At 39.3% G+C, this 24,996-nt stretch overlaps 1 protein-coding gene across 3 annotated transcripts in view; it reads left to right on the top strand.

Annotated features, from left to right (window-relative positions):
• Positions 1–3,734: 3,734 nt before the first annotated feature.
• Positions 3,735–24,996, top strand: part of SEL1L2 (SEL1L2 adaptor subunit of SYVN1 ubiquitin ligase) — a 55,492-nt gene continuing 34,230 nt past the window's right edge. For 2 of the 3 annotated variants that reach the window (XM_065919541.1, XM_065919540.1), the window contains exons 1-7: positions 3,735–3,799; positions 8,122–8,284; positions 20,969–21,022; positions 21,592–21,651; positions 21,741–21,822; positions 23,044–23,198; positions 23,839–23,895. In XM_065919541.1, coding sequence (XP_065775613.1) covers positions 3,750–3,799; positions 8,122–8,284; positions 20,969–21,022; positions 21,592–21,651; positions 21,741–21,822; positions 23,044–23,198; positions 23,839–23,895 — 621 coding nt within the window. In that variant the 5' untranslated portion in view covers positions 3,735–3,749. The remainder of the gene's footprint in view (positions 3,800–8,121; positions 8,285–20,968; positions 21,023–21,591; positions 21,652–21,740; positions 21,823–23,043; positions 23,199–23,838; positions 23,896–24,996) is intronic. The other variant, XM_065919539.1, reaches the window with a different exon arrangement.

Here is a 24,996-nt window from a genome sequence, read left to right as displayed (position 1 = left end):
CCAGCGCCCTGCAGAGTTAAATATCCCTGTTGTAATACCTTGCCTTTCTTGCTAGACCTCCTGGATTCCAATCAACTCCATCCCTATTTCTCCTCAGCCATTTACCAGCCACATGTACAGCCATTGCACCAATATAATTTCAAACTCAAAAACAGCTGTCTCTGATCAGGGCCGTCTTCCTGCCACTTCTTTTCCCTCTGTCTTTCTCCTAGCGGTCCTGCCTTCACCTTCACAATGCCCTGAGTTGCCTCCTCCCTTTCGTCCTTCACATCTCTGTCCACTCTCCTCAGTATCATTTGCTGCCAGCTTTGACTGCCTGGCCAGCTATGACTTGCAAGCTCCCAGTCTTCATTTGAAATACACTGTCCACCCCAGTTCTTTGGTACCAACTGTTTCCTCCAAATGGAGTACCAGTTTAATCTTCTTGGTCTGGCAAATTCCTACCTACCTTTGGAGAACTGTCTGAAGTGCATTTCATCTGTGAAGATTTCTTTCTTTCACTAAGCCAGAGTAAGGGACCTGAAGTGGGTGGGCATTTGCTGTTTGTGGGATTCCCATCATCTGTTTTACCCTTCTCACCATCCCAATTTCCTTTTGTGGAATTAGGTTTCCCCCAGTGGATACATTCTTATAGGAACGTAATGAGATGCCTTGTCTTCCCTACTGGACCCATCAGACTCATCAGGGAGCTGGAGCAGAGAGAGGAAGGTCTTAAAAGGGTTGGGTCCTGGGCCACCCCAGTGGCAGTGTTTGCCACTGTTTGCAAGGATGCTTTGATTTCTGATCAACCCCATTGAATCTGTGAACCTCCTAATGATTTCCTTTAGCTTAAGTCAATCAGATTGGGTTTCTATGGCTTACGTACAAACAAAGAAGGCTCCTGTATTCCCACAGTGCCTTCTTATGTAGAGCCTACCAGATGGCCTTGTAATTTTTGGTAAACATGTTTGTCTCTGCCAGGATAAGATACAATGTTTAGCATTGTGTCTAACACATGGTAAGTATCAATTCATACCAATGAAATGAACAAGGGGATGTATGAATGGCAGAGAACCAGTTGTCTCCAACTTCACTCTTTCTTCTTCTATCTGAAACAAGCAAGTGGGCCATTTTTCTTCTAAAGATTTGCTTCTAATCCTTATGAATGAGAGGATTCTGTATGAATTCCACAGTGACAAGTGACAGGAGTTAAGAAATAGACTTGATTAGAGAATTTTACAGTTGAAGTGTCAGCAGGAGGAGGCATAGATTCCTGTTTCGCCCATCATCTTAGAAAGGTGATCTGGGTCTAGAGATTGATGAACACAGCCTTGTCAGAGGTGGGCTACTTGGGCATCTGGTTGCCTAGGAAATTCAGAGGTCCAGCATCTGGAAACCTTGGAGGCCCATGGGAAATCTCAGTCCTTCTTGCTTTTAGAGGGTAGCCACTGATCTGATCAGAAGCTGAGTTTGGATGCCTCCCTTCTTATAAGGAGAAGAGGCAGCTTGTTTTCCATGTGATACCGAGTTAGCATCAGTATTAGTTTGCCAGGGATACCATAACAAAATACTATAGGCAAAGTGGCTTAAGCAACAGAAATGGATTTTCTCACAGTCCTGGAGGCTGGAAGTCCGCAGCCAAGGTGTTAACGGGTTCATTCCAAGGCTCCTTTCCTTGGCTTATAGTGGGTCACCTTCTCACTGTGTCCTTACGTCTTCTCTTTTCTATGCCAGCGGGCTGCTGATGTTTCTTCAGCTTAAACAGACACCCAGTCATACTGGATTAGGGCTCCACTCAAAGGGCCTCCTTCAGTCACTTCCTTAAAGACCTTACCTCCAAATAAGGTTACATTCCGAGGTGCTGGGGATGACACTTCAGCATACAAATTTTGGTGGAATAATTCAGCCCATGACAGTCCCCAAATTAGATAGAGAATATTGATAATAAGACTGACAAAGTAATAAAATGTCTAGAACTATCTACAGATTGTACCTCTGACAAAGACTGAAGTACAAATTCATCTAGTTGGAGCAAGTTCCACAATTGCTGCTGCCTTAAATGCTGCTCTGGGACACCCACTCATCCTTTGTCCCTGAGGCCCATCCCCAGCACTACTCAGTCACTGAAGAGCTCCTATCAGGACAGAGCAACAGGCATCCAGAGGACCCGAGAGTCATGAAAGTCCTTTACAACAACTTCAGGATTGTCTCCTCAAATCCTCAAATCATTTCCTGAGTGTACTTTGCCCAAATTTGGAAATCATTAACCCCACACAAAGAAAAAGTGTTGTCAAGATAACTTTACTGGTAATTAAGCCCTCTTTTTTTATTATTTTTTATTTTTTTTATTAGTTAGAGGCTAATTACTTCACAACTGAAACTTGTGGTTTAACAAGTTTTTGGAAAGCCCAAAATAAAGTCACATGTAAACGTAAAAACCATGGCTTGAAATCTATACTAGTAAATCATTTCTCTCATATATGTGGATGTAGAGACAACCTTTCAAAATTTATTCTCCCTCTTTGAAAGCATCTTAATAGGACCGATTGCCGTTCCAAACACAGATTAATATGTTTTTCCCATTATTTTTAATCGTTAGTATAGATAACCTATAACTCAAAGCAGAAATTAGACTAAATTTGTCTGGTGTTACTAAACTGATTGGATAACTTTAAGCATTCAAAATAATTGTAAACTGGATTATAAATTGTAATTTTTTTAATTTACAAAAGAAAGTGGGCAGTTCTGATAGCTTGTTAGGAAGAAGAAAAACAAGAACCACTTAAAAAGTCTTTTGTGCTCTTGTTAATGAGGCATCAAATCCCAGAATGCCTCCCCTTTAAAATGGCTTCACAGGTGGCTCACCTGATCAGAGGTTTCAGTGAGTGTCATGATGGACTTCAACAGGCACTGTGATGCTATGGGACAGTGTGTGTGTGTGTGTGTGTGTTGGGGTGGGGGCAGACTTTCCTTCTAAACAGCTTTCCCCATCTGCAAACTGGTGATATGCTTTGAAAATTGTGAAGTGTTATATCAGTGTTTTAGAAGTATTATTCTTGTAGCAGGTAAAATTATGTTTCTTATTTTCCTTAAATAATATAAGATTTTACTCTGAGGTATTATCCCACAAGGCAAATTATTATTGATCCCCTCCTTTGTGCCTTCTTCAAGGTCCTAGGTGTGTTCTGGCATACCTACCCTGCCCACTTATTCCTGACGCTCACCCCTAGCAGTTCTCAGTCAGGCTCGAAAGGTCTTAGAAAGACTCTGGGGAGGACGAGGGAGCACCTCTCCCCCAATCCTGAGTACACACTGGCCATGGTATCTTCTGCTTCAAATAAGAGATCTGAGCACTAAAAAGCCCGGTATCTAAGATCCAGATAGCAGGATACACCAAGCCACCCCTTCCCTTGAAGACCTTGCTTCCTGTCTTCTGCTTGCAGGACTTTGCACCTCTTTTTCAGAATGGGAACATCTCTCTCCCTCCTATCATCAGAAACATCCATCTCTCTCCTCCATCCTCCAAGACCCTTTCACAAAAGAGAGGAAGAGAATACTTTTATAGACACCTTCTACCATCTAGCCAAAGGTAGGGTGATCTTGAAATGCAGAGGCTAAAAAATAAGGAGAGCAAACCCCAAAATAATACACCAGCACATCATTTTTAAAATGTAAAACACAAAATAATGTCATTTTTCCTTGTTTGTCCATTTACAGTAAAACAGCAAGCAAAGAACAATTCCACGGAGGAAGGAGACCACCTTTTTAAGATGGGCATCAAGATCCTCCAGCAGTCTAAAAACCAGAAACAAAAAGCAGAGTAAGTCCACCCGGCACTCCAGCCGAGTTCAGTTTCCAGGTTGAGAAAAGAGAGCAAGCCAAAATCTGATTTGCCATTAGAAGCTTAATGGCATAGCAAATAAGCTTATTTGCCTATAAACTTTTGTTTTTAAAAGGATCAAATGGTGTTTAAAGACTCCTACAAATTATCAGCCTAAACATGTGGATAGACCTTATGTGTGAAAACGCAGGCCCTACACATTAAGTGAAATGCAGAATAAAGGCACTGATCTGAACATTCAAGCAAAAATATTGTTTTGGCTTTTATCAACTCAAGTGAAACAAAATATGTACTATTTGAAGAAAATATGTATTATTTGACCTAGAGTCGTTGTTGTTTTAGAACGCCTTGTGCTGCCTAACAGCTTTTGCGCCTCACTTAATGGTTTTCAGGACACTTTCATGTATGTCATGCCATTTTATCCCCAGAACAGAATTACGAGTTAAGAAGAGTTTCATTTTTACCCCCTTTAAAATGCTGGAAACAGAGATTCCAGGATGGTAGTGGGAGGTGTTGACAAATGCACAGCTGGGAGGCGACCAGGCCGTGGCCATGGTCTGCTCTGTCTAAATGGGAGGCAGAAGTATCTTTCCCCCTTGTCCCCAGGATAGGGGCACAATCTGAAGTCCTATCAAGTCTCTAGTGACAACCTTGGAATTGAACTCTGGCTCTACCACTCTGGCTGTGGGACAGAGAAAGTTACTTAACCACTTAATGCAGTCTAGCTCTTAGAACCATGTCTGACACGCAGTAATAAGGAGATAAGTGTTTGTTATTTTTATTTCTAGTCCTCTAAGTGGTAAGTGGAAGGTGTGGAAGAGAAGAAGTCAAGTGTGTCTTGAACCTTAATAGAAGGAATAAACTCTGAACCTCCAACAAGGATGTTTCTTTTGTTTTCACGCAGATTAGGCATAGCAGCCCTATGGGATACTTCCCAGAGTTGTGGTAGCCAACCCGAGGCAGGGCAGCTGCAGAGTCCATAAATTCTTTTCTAAAGCTGAAAGCCTTTGAGACAAGCTTAAGAGTGTAGAGGATAGGGTGGGGGGATTAAGTATGAAGCTGGGTATCACAACATCACAACTTCCATTTTTCAAGCTCCTTCTTCATGTGACTTGTTGTGGGATATTATTCTTCATTGTTCACAATGATATTGTAAAATATGAATTATTATCCCCAAATCATGGAGGAGGAAATAGAAGGTCAAAAAGATTTTGATTTTTCCAAAGTGACAAGAAAAAGGAAGTAAGGGATTTGGTCCTCTCTCTAGGGAAAGTTAAATTAGAAGCACTTAATAAGAGCAAAATAAACCATCCTCAGCAAAAACTGAAGCCTCATGCTAAGTTTCCCTGGGGACTGTCATGATCAGGATGGAGTTAAACCAAGCCCCCAAAATACAATCCAGCCTTAGAGGGAAGTCAGCTCATTTGGGTGTCACTGAGAAGATGAGTAAGAAGGACAGGGAATCCTGAGCCCAGCCTAGCAGGATGAGAGAACAGTGGCATTCTGGGAAGGTCTTGTCCCTGAGATTCAAACTAGCAGGTGAACCCAAGATGAGGGGCCCCATTAAGTCCAAGGAGCTCCTAGATTCAGCCTGATGGGACAAAATTACTCTTAGAAGGTTCTGCCTAACCTTGATAGGTGCCTTCCTTTTTTGACTTAAAGGATGGGGAGAAAACCCAGCCCTTCATTGCAGAGCCATCCAGCAGTGTAGGAACCTTCCTGCCTACCGGGTGTCACTCAATCTCAGGTTACTCTTTCCTAACCTATCCTGCTCCAGTCCTTGCCCAAGAATCCCAGAACAGCTTATGTTTGCAGCAGCACAGACACGTAAGAGGGTACATAAACCTGAGTCTGCTGACCCTTCTAGGCTGGCAGCAGTGGAGAACTGAAACCAAATCTCTTCATAACCAGAGACCCCAGCAGTTTCCCCAGATGTGTGAAACTCCTTCAGTGTTCAGGATTGTCTGCGTTCCATGTGAGCCAAATACAGCCAACTTCACCATCTCTGATTCTGGTCAGGGAAGAGAAAAGGCTACGCCCCCAGACCAGAGGGGAGTCATTTTGCGACTCTTCATCCCCTGCCCTGCCTGCTCCTCGCCTCACCACTTCTCACTGAGGGTAGCATAAGTCACAGGTTCTACTAGTCCTTTTGCCTCATCCACACCCACATCTTGGTCTATTTCATTTGTTCAGTCTCTTTGTATGTATGCGAGGAAAATTGTTAAACAAGCTAGTGCTTTTAGAAGTACAGATGTTAAACAAGCATATGTCAGGGAAACACAAACTTGTCTGAAAGAGCCGAGAAGCCTCTATGATATCCAAGGTTAACTGTCTTTAAGACTTACTCATCAGTGAGGAAGGTTTGGAGATAAGCTTCTGACATGTCCTAGAGATGCATATAGCCTCCCCTTTCCCCAGTACCCACCCAAGCATCCAACACCAAATCCTCTAGAGACAATCAAGGCACCTAACTGAACTTTCTTCTGTGGACCTACCCCTCCTTCCCAGTTTCTCCTACTTTTTCCCTCTTGGGGATTGCAGTCCAGATCTGAATCCCACCTAATTTGCCATGACTTTTCTCCTACCCTGGGTCCAGCTTCTGGTATTCCATATATCAGCTTGGACTGCCCTGATAGGTGACAGATGTACCCCCTCCTCCCTCAGACTCAAAGTCACCTAGAGGGATTGGTTTTGCAAATTTTTGCTGCCTTTTGGGACCAGCAAATACATGGACTCCTGGCCCCTGCAGCCCATCTCAGGTTTCTCTGCTCTGGACCATGTTGGTACCCTTCTAGTCCAGCAGACTATGTTGCTGCGGCAACAAGCCATGTGACAGAAGAGCTCCTGGGAATCTGTACTTGGTACCATACCTGTCCCGTGATGCCAAACTCATGCAGTCACTGACCTTTGAAACCTTCTCTCTTATCATTTGCTTTCTGGCCCCCAGAACTTCCACTTGATTTGACCACGGCTAATTTTTTGCTAGATCTCCTGGCTTCTTTTGGTTCCACTGGGACCTACTCTCTGTTTACCATCCAGGACCCTAATGCTTACCTGGATAGCTCTCACCCTTGGCCCTTCTGGCCTATTCTATTCGGCTCCAGCCTTTGACCATGAGCAACTTATTTTAGCAACAGCATGGGTAGGGGTATATAAAGCTGAGTCTCCTAATCCTTCTGAATTGGTAGCTGTGGTAGATTTGTGTGTTTATTCCTGTATTTGAGTCAAGGTCACAGGCAGAGGTTAATGCTTTGTGATCTTACTGCTACCAAAGGGGAAGTGATAAGAATAAAAATAAATCCTCAAAGCACTCTCTGTCTCCAACACAAGTTTTGACCTTGCAAGGCTCTCCATCACTACTTGTTACATAGATCAGGTCTGGGTGACTTCTGACCAGGACTCATAATATGTACTGCAAGGCAATCCTCTGGTATCTATATTTGTAATCACTAACTTTATGTGATTTACCCATAAATTATAGGAGAACAATTACCATGCCATAAAACTTTATGCAATAGTCTTAATAATTATTATAGCTGAATTTATTGAGGGCTTACTCTATATCAGGCAGTATGCCAAGAACTTCACATGGATTATCTCATTGAATCTTCTCAGCAGCCCCATGAAGTAGATGCTATTATTATCCAATTTTATAGATGACAGAGGCACAGAGAAGTTAAGTAACTTGCCTGAAGCTCTCAAACTAATTAATGGTAGATTTTAACCCAGTCAGTCAGACTCTAGAGTCCTAAAAATCATTATGGTTTTGTTTGGTTATTGTTTTTCCACAGAGTCTGGTTTTGTTGTGCTAAAGAACATGCTCTGCTTCAGAAAATTATTTTGGAATGCAAAGGGACAGTTGTTCTTATGATAGTAACTTCTTAGGTGTGACACTGCAATTCTGATTTCTTAAAACTGATTTTAGTTATATTGTTCAGAGTTCATTTTATAAATCAAATACTCATAAGTAATGGGATTTACTGTGGGAAGGTTTACTATTTTAGGACAAATGCCCAAGTTTTTCACTCCACTTGGAATACAAGCTTGAAGCATGGATGATATAACTTAAATATTTTTCCTTTTCAGCAGCTTCATCATTTGTCAGATATATTTGAAATTATAGTCTTAGACTGACTTAGGGCTGCAAAATATCTTCTGGTCTAGAGATGTAATGGACTATAGTTAAACTGTAGTGTTAGTAGCAATGTCACCCGGGTCCTTCTTGTTAGAAGCAGAATGAAGGAGGAGCAGAAATTTTCATTTTTGATACTCACACTTCTAACTTCATATTCTTGAAACAGAGCCTACATATTCTTTGCCAAAGCAGCTGATATGGGAAACTTGAAAGCTATGGAGAAAATGGCTGATGCTTTGCTATTTGGAAATTTTGGCATGCAAAACATTACAGCAGCTATCCAATTATATGAGTCCTTGGCTAAGGAAGGATCATATAAAGCCCAAAACGTGAGTTTTGAGAGAAAATTATATCTTAAATAGCTACCTCCTGAAATAACTATAGACAAATCACATGTGAGAGGAGCTGAGCCTCTGTTGCACAAGCCCAGGCCTAGGAAAGTTACTGTAATGCCCTAAATGTTCCATCAGGACCCAAGGCAGGGACCTGGGGCAAGTCCTTCTAGCTCCTGAGTGACTTTCAGAAACGGAACAGAGCTGCTCTCTAATCCCCCTTCCTATCTTCCACGTCCACGTGTCTTTTAAAATAATGTGAGAACTCCAAGCCCCTAACATAGTTAAATTTTAGAAAAAAAAAAAAAAAACTCTGTATTTACCTATGCAAAGAAATATGGAACTAAATCTATTTCTTTAGGATGATGTTTGCCTGATTTTTACCTGGTTTAAGTATTTTACAAGCTATATAGATTTGCTTTTCTATTTTAATGTGTGTTTCATTTTATGGGGCTTTCTTGGTAGCTCAGCAGTAAAGAAACTGCCTGCAGTGCAGGAGACACAGGTGTGATCCCTGGGTCAGGAAGAGCCTCTGGAGGAGGAAGTGGCAACCCACCCCAATATGCTTGGCCTGGGAAATCCCAGGGACAGAGGAGCTTGGTGGGCTACAGTCCATGGGGTCACATTTTATTCCCAGAATAACATAAGCATTTCATAGAAAATCTGGAAAGCAATGAAAACAAAACCAAGAAAAAAGCCTCTCATAAGCCAACCATCCTGACTCCACTATTTGTATATTTCTGTTTGGCTTCTTCCTCTTTTTACAGCGTCATCATCACAGAGCAAGTGCATACATTGTTTTGTTTCTGGCTACTTGTACTTAGTGCGGTAGCAGAAGTATGTTTTCATGTTCTTGGTCTTCTTAATGAAAACATTTCTTTCTGATTACAGAAGAAATTTATGCTGCTTACAATTAAAAACAAAAAACAACCCTGTGAATTCAGAAAGTTTGAGGAAGGGAGTAAAAATTACCTAAAAGCTTTCTTCCCAGAGATCATTTTTTTTCCATCCAGTACATGTAGAAGCTAAGCTTTGGAATCAGACAGATTTAACTTCAAATCCACTCTACCACTTTCTACTTAACAAAATCCTTTCCCCCTCTGTGTGAGGATTTGACCTTTGTTTCGCCCTCTACTTCTGTTTCCCTGGTGATATGATAGGAATAAAATGTTCACTATGTTTCCAGGTAGTATTACTTGTCGTTGAAATGACCTCTGCTTGGTAAACTACCTTGGGAGAAACGCTCATGAACTATACGTACCAGGTGATGTGGTAATTCTCGCAGGGACCCTGGGCAATGTGGACTGACTATGCCTATGGAGTTGTTATACAGGGAATGAGGCTTTCACATCAGGGGGGCTGCCACACCACGCAGTGCAGATCTCATCTCCTTGAGCCTGGTCTGTCATCTGAGGGACTAAAGATGAGGGCTGCTGGAGGACTGTGTGACCAGCTTCAAGGACTCCTACACAAAGGATGCTGATACTGCCCTCTGGCAGACTCAGCTTCCTGTGCTACGTCCACCTGAGCAGACTGACAAGTGTAGCCTCTTGTGAGTCTGTGCATTCATTTGAACCAGAAGTTGGACCAGAGGAACTCTGATGGGTGGGGCAACCTCCCTAATTTCCATCTGTAGAGTTAGGATAATGATAAAACTCTGGGTACTGTGTTTATTTGGTTCACTACTGTATCTATCAGAGAAGGCAATGGCACCCCACTCCAGTACTCTTGCCTGGAAAATCCCATGGATGGAGGAGCCTGGTCGGCTGTGTGGTCCATGGGGTCGCTAAGAGTCGGACACAACTGAGCAACTTCACTTTCACCTTTCACTTTCATGCGTTGCAGAAGGAAATGGCAGCCCACTCCAGTGTTCTTGCCTGGAGAATCCCAGGGACAGGGGAGCTTGGTGGGCTGCCGTCTGTAGGGTCGCACAGAGTCAGACATGATTGAAGTGACTTAGCAGCAGCAGCAACTATATCTCTAAAAATACAGTGCAGTGCCTGGGGCAAAAAAAAATATAACTGAATAGTGAATTAATTCATGATGAGTGAATTAACAAAGTTGTGAGGTTTAAATTAATGTGTGAAGGCACTTAATTCCATACCTGGAACTTTATTATCATTCACCAGAAAAAAATACATAAATATTATTATTACTCTCACTATTATCCTTCTAAAATTTTTTCTATAACTTTGTAGAATGTTTCTTTACAAAAATGGGACATACTTTAATTACTATTCCCTAATCAGCTCTTGATTCACTTAATAATATATCATATTGAGTTGGCCAAAAAGTTCATTTCGGTTTTTCCGTAAGCTCTTATGAACAGACTTTTTGGCCAACCCAGATAGATCTCTTTCCCTGTGAATAGATCCCATATTTGATTAATCAAAAATATAAAGTTCAAAAAACCCCAAATGTTATCATCATGTCCACCACTACAAATAATATTACCTAATACCTAGGTAATGAACTAGTGGACATGTGCTTTGTCAGTGGGTGTATTAATTAAGTCAACAATTGTTTCTTGGACACTTACTATGCACCACACACAATCTTGTTGATCAGAAGAAAAAATTAATAGATCAAAGTCCTTATGGGCCAATCTTAAATATAAACAAATAATTGCAGCACAGTTTAGGTGGGCTAGAGTTAAGGTAAAGTGCTTTAGGCACAGAAAAGTGTCTGACTGGCTTTGCCTGGGGCAGGTAGAAAAGGCTTCAAGGATGAATGGAACATTTACACTCAGTCTAGAATACTGGATATAGGCAACACGAAGGATTTGTCTATACTTGAATGACATATTTGATGCAAGGTCAAAACACTACTCCCAGAAAAGAAATCCCAAATTAACATATCAGGTACATTAAACATATGGACTGAGAGCTGACATCAGAGCTTTATTCCACATGCTCTAGGTAGTATGGTTCTGTGGCATGGATCACAGACAAGGAGGGCAAGAAAACAAAATGTGGATGAGGACAAATGCTTCACCTGAAAGGCCAGCATTAACCTGATATACAAAATTCAGCCACACTGTTTGTTGAAGTGCTGCGATACTGATTGGAAAAAGTCTCTGTCTCAAGCTCTTATGCTCTCCCTGACAACCTGAACACCCTTATTCTTCTCTCAGACTCCCCTTCCTCGCTTTAGCTCCCCATGATATTGAACCAAAGTGTTATCCAGATGGGCAGGGAGCCTAGAGGACCCTGGTCCAGTGCTACAGCTGGATTCTATTCTAATGGATGCTGGATTCTATTCTGAAATTTCAACTATTATCCCAGTCATCGCTACAGAAAAATCTATTTCCAACAGCAAATCCTTGTGCAGTTGGTTTATCTCCTTGTACAAAGAACAGTTGAAAATATTCTGTAGTACAAACATTGCTTTGTTCGATGACTGGTTTCTGGGACCAGGCTGGCCACATGCCATATTGATCACAGTTCTCTAAGAGGACCAGCCGGTTGACCACCTTTCCTCTCAAGCTGTTTGTGCCAGGTTGATGTAGGAAGTGTTGCTGGGGACTGTGAGGACAACGTAGCAACAGAAATGTGGCTAAAGAAGCTGAATGGTGTACTGAGAATGACAGTGAAAGCGAGTGAGAGGGATAGATGTAAAGAGGGAGAAAACGAAGACATCCATCTCTGGGGAAGAGGTCGAGGGCAGTTGGAAATACTGAAGTGTAATAGATGGTAGAAGCCAGAACGCCAGAGGGCTCGTGGAGCCCTAATTTACAAAGAAAACAAGAAAGACATGAATTCAGATTATAAAGTGGCATTGAGAGGGTAGGGGGAGAGATGCAGGTTCCGGCTATGCATAAAAGGGAACCTGATGGAGGGAAAGAGGCATAATCATTTCTTTTCAGGCACCTTGAATTGTTCATCTGACAAAAACTCCAAATAAACTGAAAGAAATCCCAATAAGGGCAATAAAAGCAACTAAGATTGTGAACAGAGTTCGTTGAATTGATTTTCAAGAAAACTGTAGCTTCTGAATAAAACTATTCATGAATTAGTCTTCATGAAAATGATGAAAACTGAAGAAAGTGCAAGCAAAAATAAAAATAAAAGATATCTTATAAGATATTACACTATACCAGCTAGAGATAGATAAGTTTTGTATTTTTTGTTTCTCTGATTCTCATTTAGGAAGCAGAAATTCTGAATTAGGAAGGCTCACTCTTTTTTTAATATTGATGAGCTGTTTCAATACGAAACTTTGTTTGTTAATTTGCCAAACAAGAAGGTAGGGCCTAAACCTCATTTGTTTTAAGAATCAAGAAATGGATCATTCACATTGTATCACCTTAAAATTAATTGAATCATGATAATGACTATTAGCACTGTGCTACAATTGGGAAAAAAATCATTTTAGTATCAAATAATCATTTTGATAATTCTAGGATTACCTGTGTAGAGCATTTCTTTTTTATGTAAATCATCTTTTTGTATTAAGAGTACAAAAAGGAACTGAGTTTTTCATCAGGGTTGATCACATTTTTGTTTGGCTTGCAATTTAAGCTAAAAAGAATGACCACAGATGCTTTCAAGACTCATAAAATAATTACAATAATTAAATGCTTTATCTTTTTTCTCTTTTGATTTCTTATATAAAAAGTAAAAAGAGGAATATTTAATTTTTAAACTGTTATTAGGGAACCTGAGTAATTTACTTTGAAATTGATTAAAATATCCTCTACACTTAACTCTTTTAATTTAAATACCAAATACTATAACACAGCACAGTGGTTGAGTTTGGAGTCTTATAAACACATCTAATTTGCAGAGTTTGACCTTTTAAAATTACCATTGATATCATCAATATAGCGTAACTTCTCTTCAACTTACAGCAATTTTTTTTTCTGGGTTAAGATTTAATCATTCTATAATCCATCTCATTTCACCTCAGCTTTATCTCAGAAAAGACCGAAGACAAAAAACTTGTTACTGTAAAGTTGTTAGGTGACCATGCCCAACAGTAAAGAAACAGGACAACCCTGACTGTAATTGGCATATTTACTACATGATAGTCTGTGACATCTTCTGTCTTCCACGAGTGCCTGCCATGTTTTAAAGAGTGAAAGAAAGTGGAGCCCTCCAGAGAAATAATTCAAAATCACTCATTGTTATTTTTCTGCTAAAGAGAGAAGCGTGCTCTTTGAGTTGATTATTTGAGGCTGCAAAAGTCATGGTTTTAGTTCCTTACTTTGTAGTCTGAGCATTATACAGAGAAAGCACTCCCCCACAATCATAGGATGGAAATTAACTCCCACACAATCCACAACCTCCCAACCTCACAATTTTCTCCAAGAGGAAAAGCATGGTAGGCTCTGCACAAAATGATTCAGTGTTGGTGAAAGTATCTTAAAGTACACGATCAACTAAGTAGAACAGTATCTTCACTTTCTTATATGAAGGTCAGTATATTTGTGTTCTATCAAAGTTTCTACACACACAAGATTCTAAATTGAGCAGAATCAAAAATTGCTAAGAGCTGCAAGAAAAACTAAATTATTTAGCCAATAACATTGGCTAAAGGTATTTTTGCAAGGAGCCTATTTAAACATTTTAAATATAACTATAGAGGTTAGAGGAGTACCAGGATTCCAGATGCCTTTCATTTGTAATAACAGCCTTTGTGATCAACTTTCCTAAAAATGGAACCTTTGAGACTAAAGAGAAACTGATGGTATCATAAATTTCTTTTAGTTTATGAATTAAGTAGATTACAAATTTTAAACCACATATTAGAGCTATTATGCTTTTAGGAATTGAACTCTCTGCAGTCAGTTTCTTAGTTTAAAAAGTAACATAGTTCTTTCCCCTTGAAATTATAATAAAATGTTTAAGAAATTAATCATTTTTTGTTTTGATGAAATTATCAGACCTTGTTGTATTTTGATTTTAGGGAGACGTCTAACAAAGTCTTGGATTATATTACCATAAACTAGATGAAAAAGTAGAAATGTGGGCTTTGATAATAGTGAATACAGAGTATAGATTAATGGATTTATGCCAAGGTGAAAGCTTTTCTGGCAGTCCACCACAGGACACTGCCTATAAACTTGTACTCTTCAACTATTCCATCAGCAAGTAAGCTGAGTGCGTGCATGCGTGCTAAGTCACTTCAGTAGTGTCCTACTATTTCAGACGCTATGAACTGTAGCCTACCAGGCTCTTCTGTCCATGGGATTCTCCAGGCGAGAACACTGGAGTGGGTTGCCATGCCCTCCTGTGTCTAATACCAAATTGTTCTTAATATAAAGCATGAAAAGAAATCCTAAACGAGGATGATGTGAAAGTGCTACACTCAATATGCCAGCAAATCTGGAAAATTCAGCAGTGGCCACAGGACTGAAAAAGGTCAGTTTTCATTCCAATCCCAGAGAAAGGCAATGCCAAAGAATGCTCAAACTACCACACAAATGCACTCATCTCACACGCTAGTAAAGTAATGCTCAAAATTCTCCAAGCCAGGCTTCAACAGTATGTGAGCCATGAACTTCCAGATGTTCAACCTGGATTTTAAAAAGGCAGAGGAACCAGAGATCAAATTGCTAGTCTGTTGGCTCATTGAAAAATGAGAGAGTTCCAGAAAAACATGTATTTGTTTCATTGACTATGTCAAAGCATTTGACTGTGTGGATCACAACAAACTGTGGGAAGTTCTTGTGGGGATACCAGACCACCTGACCTGTCTCCTGAGAAATCTGTATGCAGGTTAAGAAGCAACAGTTAGAACTGGACTTGGAACAACAGACTGATTCCAAATCGGGAAAGGAGTACGTCAAGGCTGTATATTGTCACCCTGCTTATTTAACTTATATGCAGACTGTGTCATGCAAAATGCAAGGCTGGATGAAGCACAAGCTGGAATCAAGATTGCCAGGAGAAATATCAATAACCTGAGATATGCAGATGACACCACCCATTTGGCAGAAAGCAAAGAACTAAAGAGGCTCTTGATGAAAGTGAAAGAGGAGAGTGAAAAAGTTGGCTTAAAACTCAACATTCAGAAAACTAAGATCATGGCATCTGGTCCCATCACTTCATGGGAAATAGGTGGGGAAACAGTGGAAGCAGTGGCAGACTTTATTTTTTGGACTCCAACATCACTGCAGATGGCGAATGCAGCCATGAAATTAAAAGATGCTTGCTCCTCGGAAGGAAAGTTATGACCCACCTAGATAGCATATTAAAAAGCAGAGACATTACTTTGCCAACAAAGGTCTGTCTAGTCAAAGCTATGGTTTTTCCAGTAGTCGTGTATGGATGTGATAGTTAGACTATAAGGAAAGCTGAGTGCTGACGAATTGATGCTTTTGAACTGTGGTGTTGGAGAAGACTCTTGAGAGTCCCTTGGACTGCAAGGAGAGCCAACCAGTCCATCCTAAAGGAAATCAGTCCTGAATATTCACTGGAAGGACTGATGCTGAAGCTGAAACTCCAATACTTGGCCCACCTGATTCGAAGAACTGACTCATTGGTGAAGACCCTGATGCTGAGAAAGATTGAAGGCAGGAGGAGAAGGGGATGACAAAGGATGAGACAGTTGGATGGCATCACCGACTCAATGGACATGAGTTTGAGCAAGCTCTGGGAGTTGGTGATGGACAGGGAGGCCTGATGTGCTGCAGTCCATGGAGTCGCAAGGAGTCAGACACAACTGACTGACTGAACTGAACTGATGGAAAGAACGGTATATTACCAATGAGATGCATAAGAGTGTGGAATGAACCTCTAAAATGGTGATAGGAATGGGAAACTTACAAATGAGCAGAAGCTTGAAAATATTAGGAACATCAAAACATACTATTACAATTATGTTCTGACAAAAAATAATATTATGACTCTGTTGAGAAGAGGAACAAGAAGAAAAAAGAAGAAAGTCATGTAGATGACCTAAATTTTTATCTATCATGTAGCAAATCTATAGCTAAATGTGTGAAAAATATGAATTAGCAGCAAGTAGTAACAGTTTATCAGGAGTCATTATCGTGGTAATTATCAGAAGAAAACAGCCAAATTAATTAAAAGTAGTTTTCTATGAAGAAACTAGGGAGTTTCCGAGAAAGGAGCAGGGCATTGCTGTTTAAATTTTAAGCCCTCAGAAGTATTAGAATTTTAATTTTTAATACATATACATCTCTTAATTTGATAACCAAGAAATAAAAAGTTAAATTTAGATATTCATTCTTCCCCCACAAAGGAATTATTCTTAAACAATAGACATCCTCTCCCACTGAAAAGAAGCCAACTCCTTTGGAAAATGTCAAATTCCAGGTGTGGGGCAAAAGATGTACAAGATGATATTGAAACATCTTATCCTATCTGATAGGAAAGAACTTGTCAGAAAATACTAGGGTTGAGAATTCCCTGGCAGTCCAGTGGTTAAGACAGTGCTTTCAGGTGGGCTTGTAACTACTTCAAACAAGAGAGTTTGCTGGAAGTAATGCTGTATCACCTTGAAGGCGGAGTCGTAAAAAGGATACACCTCTGCCTGGCTCTGCCCGGCTCTCGCTCTCTCAGAGTGCTCAGTCCTGGAACACAGTCACCATACTTGGAGAAGTTCATATGATAGAAGACGTCCCATGTTGTTGTTCTGGCTGTTAGCCTCTGATAAGATCTCAACCAACAGCTAGAATCAACTGCCAAACGTGTGAATGAACCAGAATTCAGACTATGGCAACTCCAGCCTTTGAGTCTTCCAACTAAGGCCCCCATATCATGAATCGGAGAAAAGCCATCCCCACTTTACCTTGGCTGAATTCCTGACCCACTGAATCCTTGGCATAATAAATGGTCATTATGCCACCAAGTTTCTGAGTGATTTGTTACACCAGCCACAGTAACTGGAACAGAAACATTAATGTTCAGAATTGAAAGGACAGATTGCAGTTTTCTCAGAAGCATCCGATACCTTGGCATCCTTGTTGAAACTCATTTGGCCATATATATGAGGATTTATTTCTGATCTCTTTACACTGTTCCATTGGCCTATATGTCTGTCTTTATGCCAGTACCATCAGATTTTGAATCACTCTAATTTGTAATATATTTTGAAATCAGGAAGTGTGAGGCCTCTAGCTTAGTTTTTTTTCCTCAAGATAGATGAGCTATTTTGTGAGTTTACATATGAGATTCTGTATAAATTTTAGGATGGTTGTTTCTATTTCTGCAAAATGGCATTGGGATTTCAACAGGGGTTGCACTAAATCTAATCCCTCCGGATATAAAGTAGCAATGTTATTTCTTCTAATACATAAACATAGGATATTTTCCATTTATTTATGTATTTTCAGATTTTTTTCAGCAATGTTTTATAGCTCTCAGTGTACAAGCCTTTCACCTCCTTGGTTAGTTTATTCTAAAGTATTTGTTGTTTTTGATGCTATTGTAAATGAGACTGTTAATTTCCTTTTCTGAATGTTCATTGTTAATGTATAGACAATCTATTTATTTTTGTGTGTTGATTTTGCATCCTATGCTTTTCCTAAATTTATTAGTTTTAGCAGTTTTTTGTAAATCATTAGGGTTTTCTACATATAAGATTATGTCATCTGTGGACAAAGAAAATTTTATTAATCTCTGTCTGGTTGTTCCATCCATTTTTGAAAGTGGGGAATTACAATCTCCTACTGTTATTGTATTAGTGTCTATTTCTTCTCTCAACTCTGTCAATGTTTGCTTCATGTATTTGGGTGCTCTGCTCTTAGATGCATATATGTTTATAATGGTGATATCTTCCTGGTGAATTGATCCTTTTATCATTACACAATATCCTTTATCTCTTGTGACAGTTTTGACTTGAAGTCTATTTTGTCTAAGTGTGATCATCCCTCTCTTGGTTACAATTTACATAGAGTATCTTTTTCCATTCTTTCACTTTCAGACTATGTGTGTTTTTGTATCTAAAATAAATCTTCTGTAGACAGCATTAAGTTGGGTCTTGTTTTCTTATCCATTCAGCCTTTTATGTCTATTAAATGAGTTTAATCCATATACATTTAGAGTAACTTCTTAAAGGGAAAGGCTCACTACGGCCATTTTGTTCTGTTTGTCTTATAGTTGCTTTGTCCTTTTCCTCTCTTGATGCCTTCTTTTGTCTTTCATTTATTTTTTGTAATGGCATGCTTTGATTCCCTCCTTGTTTTTTTGGTTCATCTTCTACAGGTGTTTTCCTTGTAGTTACTCTTCGTGTGTGTGTGTGTTAGTTGCTCAGTTGTGTCCAACTCTCTGTGACCCCATGGACTATAGCCTGCCGGGCTTCTCTGTGCATGGGATTCTTCAGGCAAGAATACTGGAGTGAGTTGCCATTCCCTCCTCCAGGGTGCAGTTACTCTCGGGATTACATAAAATATCTTATTGTCATGACATGCATGCTCAGTTGTCCAGTTGTGTCTGACTCTCTGTGACCCCATGGACTGTAGCCCACCAGGCTCCTCTGTCCATGAGATTTTCCTGGCAAGACTACTGGAGTGGGTTGTCATTGCCTCTTCCAGAGGATCTTCCCGACCCAGGGATTGAACCCATGTCTCCTGCATCTCCTGGATTGACAGGCAGATTCTTTACCACTGCACCAATCTATTTTAATTGATATTGACTTAACTTCAATCACATATACTCTGCTCTCCTCACATTTTATGTTATCAGTGACACAAATCATATCTTTTTATATTTTGTATCCACTAGCATAGTTTTTCAGTTATCGTTGTCTTTTATTCTCTACCAGAATTAAAAGTAACTTATCCGCCACCATTATTATATGATTCTGTGTTTGTCTATATATTTATTACCAGAGAGTTTTATATTTTTGTATGCTTTTGTGTTATGGCTAACATTCTTTCAACTTGAACACCCTTTAGCAATTCTTGTAAGGCAGCTCTAGTGTTGATGAATTCCCTCAGTTTTTCTTTACCTGGGAATTTCCATACTACTTCTTCATTTTTTAAAATTAGTTTGGCTGGATATAGTGTTCTTGGTTGATAGCCTTTTTCTTTCAGTATTTTGAAATGTTTCATCCCACTCCCTTCTACCCTGTAATGTTTCTGCTGATATGTCTGCTCATAATCATATGGAAATGTCTTTGTATGTCACAAGTCTCTTTTCTCTTCCTGCATCTAGTGTTCTGCATCTTTGACTTTGATAGTTTGATTATGATATATCTTGGCATTGGACTCTTTGAATTCATCCTACTTCAGTTCAGTTCAGTTCAGTCACTGAGTCGTGTCCGACTCTTTGCGACCCCATGAACCGTAGCATACCAGGCCTCCCTGTCCATCACCAACTCCCAGAGTCCACCCAAACCCATGTCCATCAAGTCGGTGATGCCATCCAACCATCTCATCCTCTGTCGTCACCTTCTCCTCCTGCCCTCAATCTTTCCCAGCATCAGGGTCTTTTCCAATGAGTCAAGCTCTTCACACCAAGAGGCCAGAGTATTGGAGTTTCAGCTTCAGCATCAGTCCTTCCAATGAACACCCAGGACTGATCTCCTTTAGAATGGACTGGTTGGATCTCCTTGCAGTCCAAGGGACTCTCAAGAGTCTTCTCCAACACCACAGTTCAAAAGCATCAATTCTTCGCTGCTCAGCTTTCTTTATAATCCAACTCTCACATCCATACATGACCACTGGAAAAACCATAGCCTTGGAGTTCTTTGAATTTGAATTTGGATGCCTATTTCCTTTCTCAGGTTTGGGAAGTTTTCAGCCAAATTTTCTTAAAATAATCTCTCTGCCCCTTTTTCTCTCACTCCTCTGTGACTCCCACAATATGTATTACCGTGTTGTTATATGTAATATAATGTTCGGTTTGCTGATGTCCCTTAAGTACTGCAATTGATGGTAGTGTAGGTTCTCTAGTGTTGCAACAAGTCTCTAAGCTCTCTTTATTGCTTAGAGGTCCCTAGCATCTAAAGCATTCCAGTTCTGCCAGTGTTGTAAATCAGATGAGATGAAAGTCAGATCTTTGATCAGCTATTCCTTGAAAGTCAGAATTCCTATCCTGTTTTTCTCTTTCCTTCCTGCTCACACCAAGCTGTGCTGGCTTGGGGAGGAGTGATTGCAGATTAAATAAAATGGCTTTTCTGACCTATTTCAATGGGCCGTTCTTTGCTGTGAGCCTGACTGGGTAACAGTGATTTCTTAACTGGTTTCTTGAGTTCTCATAAAGTCTTTTTGGACTGTATATTTTGGCTCCATTGGAGGAACAAGGCCTGGGGCTTTGTATTCCACCATCTTGATCTGTGTTCAGACTTTGACTTTTTATTCAATATAATTTTTCCTGTTCAAACTTTTTATATCCATCACATTTTATTTTTAAATATGAAGAAAAATATTCAAATTCAAATTTTAACATATTGGAAAAAAATGTCTTTACAATGCTAAAAAGGCAGATACATGCAGAGCATTAGTTTATATTATTTTATCACTATAATTCTAAAGTTCAGTAAGTATTAGCTTATTTCCACATGTATTATAGAAAGCTTCCATTATTGTTACCTTTTCTAAATTTGCGCCGCCTTAGCAGAAGTATAATAATGCAACTTGCTATACTGTAAGAAATAAGTTAACAACACAAGTAATTATAGAGCAGACATTTAAAATAGTCCTTACTAATGTTGGTAATAACTCTAAAATAAATGGATTTATTGAATTTTTCTTTTTCTTTTGGTCTTTAGGCCTTAGGATTTTTGTCTTCTTATGGAATAGGAATGGAATACAATCAAGCTAAGGTAAAGTCATTCTATTTTGTTTTGGAACAAAAGATTTCCTTAAAGGACACTGAATAGACAGTCTACCCTGAGTGAAGGGCTCACTCTGGAGTGGGCACTGGGAGAACCCAGAGGAGTCGGGGGGGGGGAGAGGGAGGTGGGAGGGGGGATTGGGATGGGGAATACGTGTAACTCTATGGCTGATTCATGTCAATGTATGACAAAATCCATTGAAATGTTGTGAAGTAATTAGCCTCCAACTAATAAAAAAAATTAAAAAAAAAAAGTTAGAGAAGGTTAGGGCCCGAATGCCATTAGCTTCCTAATGTTCCATATCATAAAGTTTCAGATAATATCTACTCCATAGGGATTTCGTGATGTTTTAGGGAAATATCATGCACAATCCCCTTTTCAAACTTCAGAACTGCATAAGCCCTCAGTGCATGGCAGCCATCTTTAAAGAGGAAGAAAATGAAATTTGAGATTTATATGGGAGTAGTTGGAGGTTCATTGCTGGACTAGGAATAAAAAAGCAGTTTTTGGGTTTGAGTTTCAAATTTAGATGTCAAATAATTTTTTTTTAACTTTAGGCACTGATATATTATACCTTTGGAAGTGCTGGAGGAAGCATGATGTCGCAGATGATTTTGGTTTGTAATTAAATATTCTTGAGCTCAAATAGGTGTGTTATAAATATAGCATTGTCAGAATATTAAGAATTTATATGCCTGTGTTTTAGGGGTACAGATATTTGTCAGGAATCAATGTTCTACAGAATTGTGAAGTTGCCCTAAGTCATTACAAGAAAGTGGCAGATTATAGTGAGTAATCCACATAGTTTATTTTAAGATAAAGAGACTTACCAAGAAATTAAAAAAATAAATCAATACTAGTTGAAATATTTATGAAAGTTATTTAAAGACTGCTTTAACATCAGTTATAATACAGTTCTTTCCATACAATGTGGAGTTTCTGATTTCTTAAGTTACTTTTCAAAAAGTTCTATATCATTGTACTCATCTTTTATTTTTGTTAGCTCATGTCTCCAAATAATTCTGTTTTACTTGATCCTGTGATCTTCTTTCCTTAAACTGAGAATTTAAATATAATATCAATAAATATTGAGGAGTTTCTATAATTCAAACATTTCAAATATAGGATGCCTTGTTAAAAAATTCCTGAAGCTATGAATGTACATACATTGTACAATGTATGTGCAAGATACATACATTGGCAATCTCTATCATTGCATTTGAGAACTATTCAAGTAACCATTACTCTATTACCCTATCCTTTGTCTACAAAAAAAAAAAAAAAACAGAGCATGAGGTTAATTATATATTTCTAGAATTTTCAAAGTTGCATGTAATATTTCCACATGCAGCTAAACTGGACTGCATAATAGAGTATTAAATAAAAGTCTAAGAAGTGAGTAAGCTAAAGTTCATTTGCTTAGTTTCTATAATCATAATAACATCTAAATTTACATCTTTGTCATGATTAGGATCTGAGAAAAGAACTGCTTTTGAATTTAAGATGATTTATATATCAAGATGTTTTTATGTGCTTAATGAAACTGAAATTTTTTATATATATATATATATATACATATATATTTCAAACTGTTGTTTTGTTAGGTTTACTCAAGCATATTTACAGTTTACTTTCAGACTATCCAAAGGAAATAAATAAGAAGCAGTTCTTACTCTTATATTGTAGTTTCAGGATGCCCAGAAAAAGTCAGTGATTGAAAGGTTGGTTGCCTTCTTCTGACATCTATCTTCTTTCCTGAGTCTGCCTGGCTAAGGTCTTCAGTAGGGTCTGACTTATATTGATACAATGATTATATTGGTTACAAAGAATAGGTAGTGTCTTATACTTTTCTCAGAATCAAATAAACAAAATTAACAAATTTCTGTCTCCTAAGGATATTTCTTTTCTGTTAGTAGACCTGATCTTGGCATAATTTAAAGAGAATAAGCCTAATAGTGCTTGCTCTAAGATGAATGTTATATATTGCTCTGGCTTGTTTCTGTTCACAGTTGCTGATAAATTGGAAAAAAGTGAAGGTATTCCAGTGGAAAAAGTGAGACTAACCGAAAGACCTGAAAATCTGAGTTCTAACAGTGAGATTTTGGATTGGGACATATACCAGTACTATAAATTTTTGGCAGAAAGAGGAGATGTTCAGATACAAGTAATGTATACAGATGAGCTTAAATTTTTGAACATTTTAATCACAAAGGGCTTGGTTCTCTCTGAGTCCTAGAAGGGTTAAAAACAATGCCCCATCCTGAATAGGAAAGGGACCAGAACCCCCTCCTCTTTGTTCTGCTCCTTTTTTGTTCCCTAACTTGTAGTTTCTTATAGCTTATGAAGGAGCCAGTTGCCATAGTAATGGCATTTTTTTGGCACTTACTCCTAAAAAACTTATTAAAAAAAAACCTAGATTATAATTATAGAAAAAAGGTACCATGAATGTTGGTTTTAATATGAATGAACTCTTAGCAGGAGCCAGAAGCAGCCTGTCTTTGGAAATGAGAATAGAAATGGGACATCATTTATGTGACCTTTGAGAGCCAAAAGTTAGGGTCACTAGTGTGCCTGGGTATTGCTGCACATCATCAGGCCAGCTTCCTGCCCCTGAAGAAGCTGCATACCCAACGTCAGCCATTTACCCAATAAAACACAGTTTCCTGCCTCTTTTTTAAGACACACTAACTGCAACAAACTGGATCGATGTACTATAGTAAAATCATCAGGTGATTTTTTTCCCTTTTTCTTTGTTAAAGTGAATACTACTATGAAAATCATTTTCCAAAACTCCTCATTTCTAGGTATCTCTCGGACAGTTGCATCTAATTGGGAGGAAAGGTCTGGATCAAGATTACTATGTAAGTCCATCTCAAACTTGAGTCATGTGGGTGGGAGGACAGGGGTGAGAGGCTGAGGGTGGGTGGAAGAGCTGCCGGGGAAAGCCCACCGCGGCTACCCTTGTCAGACCTGCTTCCCAGCTTCGGAAGGAGAACAGAGCTTGGTGGAAAAAGCACTGTTCCTACCTGCTTCTATGTACAGAGGGGTAGAGGCCTGTGAAAGAGTAGCTGGGGCAAGGAGTTTCCAGGCTCCCACTGAACCCCCCCGCTTCCCACCCATACTCACAGCTGCACTGGGGCCGGGTGGGGAGGACACGCTCTCTCCCCTAAGGCCAGCTGTGGCAAGTCCACCTGGGACTTTCCTGCCAAGGATCCTGAGGACCAGCCTCAACCCCCTTTAGCTAAATCAGAGGAGAGGCTGCTTCCAACATAATTGGGTATATTATTAAGCTTCTTTATAAATTTGTAAAGCTCCTTTCAATCGCTTTGCTTAACCTTGCTTTATACCATTGAAGTTAGACAATTAACAATTCAAATATATGGTGGAGAAAAAAGAAAATAAACTCAATCTACACCGGATCCTCTTCAGTAAGATGCCAAAGCCCCTGGACGAGGTCTTGTCTCAACCCTGATTGTAGTTTTAAGGCCCTAGATCCCCACACATCTGGGGAAGTAACTGAGATTCTTCTTAAAAGATGACTTTGTACCCTTGTCATTTTATAGGAGCCATGTGCCCACCATCTCAAAGGAGTATTTGCTCTACTTCAATCCCAATGGCTAAGCAATAGAAATAGCTACTTTTACAGCAGTTACATAAAAATCTGAACTGTTTTTACTTTCTGTTTCACTTTAGATTGTTATTTTATGAATGTATCTTTGGCACCATAGTTTGTGTTTTATATGAGGTACTATATGCATTAGGTAAATGTCAAAGTTAGTTTTATAAAATGCAATAAAATAGGTAGCAATTGAAATAAACATATGCATCCATCCCAGGACAGCTCAACTGAAGGTCTTCAACTAAGGTATTAGCTTCTTGGGTGAGAACTTCTGGATTCACAATATTATGCCAACATCAGATTTCAGCCTGTAATGAGTTTCTTCTGCTAACTATGAGATGCA

Source organism: Muntiacus reevesi, chromosome 2, assembly GCF_963930625.1.
Source record: "Muntiacus reevesi chromosome 2, mMunRee1.1, whole genome shotgun sequence".
Classification (NCBI taxonomy): domain Eukaryota; kingdom Metazoa; phylum Chordata; class Mammalia; order Artiodactyla; family Cervidae; genus Muntiacus; species Muntiacus reevesi.
This window is presented reverse-complemented; position numbering and strand designations above follow the sequence as displayed.